The 4,452-nt window shown below is 54.8% G+C and overlaps 1 protein-coding gene across 1 annotated transcript; it reads right to left on the bottom strand.

The window, feature by feature from the left end:
• Nucleotides 1-330: 330 nt before the first annotated feature.
• On the bottom strand, nt 331-2,336 carry LOC101755265 (GDSL esterase/lipase At1g28600). The gene is made up of 5 exons (XM_004983054.2): nt 2,025-2,336; nt 1,718-1,930; nt 1,467-1,618; nt 1,097-1,376; nt 331-963 (listed from the first exon to the last, which is right to left on the bottom strand). Exons 1-5 carry the CDS (start codon nt 2,296-2,298, stop codon nt 695-697), a joined length of 1,188 nt encoding a protein of 395 aa, XP_004983111.1. The 5' UTR covers nt 2,299-2,336; the 3' UTR covers nt 331-694.
• Between the last annotated feature and the right edge of the window lie 2,116 nt (nt 2,337-4,452).

Here is a 4,452-nt window from a genome sequence, read left to right as displayed (position 1 = left end):
TCATTAGCAAATGTTTACTGTAGCAACACATTGTCAAATCATAGACTAATTAGGCTTAATAGATTCGTCTCGCCATTTAGCCTCCAATTATGTAATGGGTTTTGTAAATAGTCTACGTTTAATACTCCTAATTAGTATCTAAACATTCGATATGACGGGTGCTAAAAATAAGCAAGAGTAACCAAACCAGGCCTTTGTATAGACATACTAGATGTATAACAAAAACTATGTATCTAGAATAGTAAAAAAAGATCTACAATCTGAGACGAAGGGAATAATATATTTTCTCAATTTTTAATTTGTTGCGTTTCGGCTTTGATTTTTGGTAATAGAATCAAGGCACTGGAAGATGAGAACGATGTGTGACCATAATGTGTACTTTGGATCTGGACCGGGTGGTGGGGTAGAGTGATGAACTTGCAAGTCACAGCTTATCGCAGAGATTGTGGAACAAGCTAAGGTGGTCTCCCTCCCAAGTAGCTGCTAGTCACATCAATTGCAGCATATCCGTGTTAATTATGCCCTTAATTTGACTCCTATACCTACGTATCATTGTCAATAATCAAATGGAAATACTACATGGAAAATTCTTTTTGTCCTAAGTATTGAAATGGCCTGATGGCTAGGTATACACGTGCAGCCCACGGGGTAGCCCGATCGACTCTGTCCTCAACCTGGCACGGGAACCAGACTGCTAGACGCAGCCAATCCTACGACGCCAAGCCTCCATCGTGGCCCATGAGTTGGACAGCGTCGGCGCGTCGGCGCCGTGAGACCCCTCGAGCACGGCGCAGGCGATGCGCCTGTTGGCGGCCTCTGTGAAGTGCACCCCGTCCCAGGACACGTACTCCGACGGGTCCGCGCACGCCGCCGTCCCCACCGCGCCGCAGAACGCGGTGTCGTCGAAGTTGTACGCGCCGCCACCGCCGCCGCAGCACGCCACCAACGGCCTGCTCCTGAAACCTGCCATGGATGATCGAGATAAGAAACCATGCCAAGAGAAATATGAGTGCGCACACCGTTCGCGCCTTCCACGCGCCGTCGCGTCACGGAGACAGAGGTGACCAATGGTGTGCGTCGCCGTGAGCGCGTATACCGTATTTGGCGGGAGACACGACGAGGTCGGTGACGGTCCGGTAGAGGTCGGCGTAGACGATGGCCGTGCCGGGGTGGGCGCGGCGGAGGCCGGCGAGCACGCGGCGCAGCTCGCGGTTGTGCAGCTCGGCGAGGCCGTTGAGGCGCGTGAGGCAGCCGGACTCCGGGTCGTAGCCGCCGGCGCCGACGGTGCCCTTGTACTGCGCGAGCAGCTGCGGCTCGCAGCCCAGCGGGATCATCCCCGGGACCACCACCGTGCTTGCTCCGGTGGCGATCACGTCCTGTGTCAGTAGATGTACGCAAACGCCTCACGTTTGAGCTTGGAAGGCAAACATTGAGCAGACAGTAGAGTACGCAGCGTGCGAGCTTACGGTGACGACCGAACGGATGGCAGCAACTATGCGCGGCACGAAGGCCTTCACCTCGCCGACGGTGCGGTTCCGGCCGAGGGCGGCGATGAAGTAGTCGTTGACCCCGATCTCTCCGACGAGGAAGAGGGACGTCGACGTGATCTTCCTCTGCTCTGCAGAGACAGCAGAGTGCAGAAGAAGATCATATATAAGACGTTTAATTATTCCTCAGTTAATTGCTAGGAGTACCAAACACTATCAGTATTTATTACCTTTAGCTGAGCCAAAAAGCTGTAAAACATTCTTGAGCCAGCTTGTCTGGTTGTTAAGAGAGACGGGCACGAACGGCGCCAGTCCTCTGCTCTCGAAGAAGTGCACGTCAAGCGCCGTCGCCCCGCCCACCGCGAAGTTCACGCCGCGGCGGAAATCCGCCGCCGCCTTCCCGGCGAGGTACGGCGTCGGGTGCGGTAAGCCCAGCGCCTCAACTGCGTGCGCCACATGGACACGTCACGATATTGATAATTTTATCACATGGAAATGACGAAGCTGGTGTGGTGGCCGGTGCTGCTCAGTGCTCACCGATGAAGTCGACGACGAGCCGGCCGTCGGATGCGCGGCCGGTAGGGCGACGGAAGAAGGTCTCGCCGTAGGGCGGCCGGCTCGCGGGCCCTCCGCCGCTGGGCGAGAGGTGCAGCGCGTTCCCGGTATCGGTGAGGGAGTCGCCGAAGCTGAAGACGCGATCGTAGCGTGGCTTGCTGTTGCGGTGGTCACCGTGGACGTTAGAGGCGGTTGCCGCGGCGGCGGCGGCGTGGAGGAGCGCCACGGCCACGAGGAGGCGGGAAAGTGGCGCCATTTCGTTCGCTTTTCCGGTGTCACGACCCGTGAGATCGATCGGTCTGAGCCGTGTGGTTCAACATTCGCAACAGGGCTATTTATAGCGGCGGCGTCGTGGTTCTTTCTTTCTTTCTTTTTTGTCGAGAAGGTTGTGTGTTCTTTCATCTCTAAAGCAGCCCATGCCTTTGATTTGTACACGAGGAAACTGCGGAAGCTGTGGGAATTCCTCGGTTGAATTGAATATTTCTGGAACTTTTCTTGAAGTACTAGGAAGGATGAACCTCTTCGACTGAGGTTGCAGGTCTGACGTAGGATCATGGACAGCAAACAATCTTCAGAAAAGGGGTTGGCCAAATGATCTGATAATTTGCAAACTTCGCTACTCCCAACTCCCAACCCAAAGCTCCTAAACATTTATGAAAAGATTGTCAGTGCTCCAAAGAGGTTTGGAAGTTAATTTTTCCTCCATAGGATTAGAGAGACTTCAGAGTTCAGAACATTGAACGGAAAAGTTCACTATATGGGGAGGAAGAGATGCAGGTTGCAGATGCAAAAGAATGAAATGAGAGAGTCTTTGATGGCATCGTGGTTTATTTTTGGTGGCATTTTTGGAAGAAAAGGAATCGTAACCTTCCTGCACGTTCTACCGCAAGAATTCCGCTTCATGGAGGCCATCCAGAAGCACAGAATTGCTATTGGTTGTCAAGTTATATATTCCTCATCAATGACGTCAGGAACCTGCCTTTTGGAATTTCTCCAAATCAACAAGGAAGAAAGATTTTTTTTCGAACAACTTTGGGGAAAGATCCCCCACCTACTTGATTCTCATTGATCGAGAGTAAGACGGCACAGTACAAGTTTGATCCCTGACATACCATACCAGGGAGGGATTATATGAGTTCTTAGCCAGTACGTGGCGAGAAACAAAAAGAAGTTATAGAAGAGAAAACATGAAATATCTCCAAGCCGATACATAGAGCGGTGCAAGCTCAACACAACAGAAGGTGCCTGAGAAGTCAAAGTGCATTCTACCAATCGTCCATGGGAGCCACTACCGAGCAACTTGCTTGCCAGGTTCACCGGAGCTAAAGTGCCACCACAACACCCCTCGCAGCTACGCCGCCCTGTGACCACCCTCCAACGATTTGGGAGGGTTTGCCAACAGAACGGGGGCAAAAGGGTGGGGAAACATCTCGACCAAAATATCGCCGCAAACGATGACCTCCCTTCAAGCTGAAAGCAACACCAATTAAGGCACATCCAGGTGCCGCATACCGCCATCCAACGCCCTTCGAGGGGAGAAAGCCCAAAAGGAGGGACGGCTGGCAAAGGTGACACCCAACATTTGATTTGGCATCTCCATCAACAAGGAGAGTGTCGACGAAGTAGAGGCGCCAGTGGTGGACACTTGCGGAACCACAGTAGAATCCAAAGGAGCACTAAGAACCTTCTACTTCTGCTGCAAACATAGGGGCGGGGACGGTGGTTGCCGGCGGTGGTGATGGCATAGAGAAGAGGAGGCCATTTGATGACGCCTCCAAGAAGGTAGACAGTGTCTGAGAGTGTTGTCTTCATCGGCCCGCCAGGCGGGCAAAGGCTTTCACTTAGCCCCAATCCTCCGAGCACGCCGGTTCTGACCATGGAGAATGCTGGAAAGGAGGTGAGATCCGGTGTGGCGTGTGGATGACTGCCGGAGTGGAGGTGGAGGGGAGGGGGTAGCCGCAAGCAAGCACCAGCCAACACGGCCCGCACCACCAGGACTGCACGTAGTGCCATCCAGGCTGGTCCATGACCGTGAACCCGACTTGAACGCCGCATCCTAGCCGGTGCCCCCCGGAGCGGATCCGCGAGGGAATCCACCTCAAAGGTTAGGGAACCCCGGATCCTGGCGTGCGCGTGCCGGATCCGGGCCTGGCCGGACCAGGGCCGCCGGCCACTGTCGAAGTCGCCAGTAGCATCGCCCTCTTCGGCGGCGGTGAGGGGGAGTGGAGGGGAGGGAGAGGGTCACGCCGCGCTTGGCGTCTCGTGCTGCTCGCACTGCGCTGGCACGAGGTCACCATCCCGCCTCGAGGTCACCGTCTCTCGCGTGCCATCTTCAGCCAGATCCGCGCAGGCGCGACAAGTAGGCGAAACCGCCCCACCGCCGCCTTCCCAGGGGCCGCACGGGCTTCCA

The sequence above is a fragment of the Setaria italica genome, chromosome IX (assembly GCF_000263155.2).
Source record: "Setaria italica strain Yugu1 chromosome IX, Setaria_italica_v2.0, whole genome shotgun sequence".
In the NCBI taxonomy this organism is placed as follows: Eukaryota; Viridiplantae; Streptophyta; class Magnoliopsida; order Poales; family Poaceae; genus Setaria; species Setaria italica.
The sequence above is the reverse complement of the archived record's forward strand: the minus strand, read 5'-3'. Positions and strand labels throughout refer to the sequence as shown.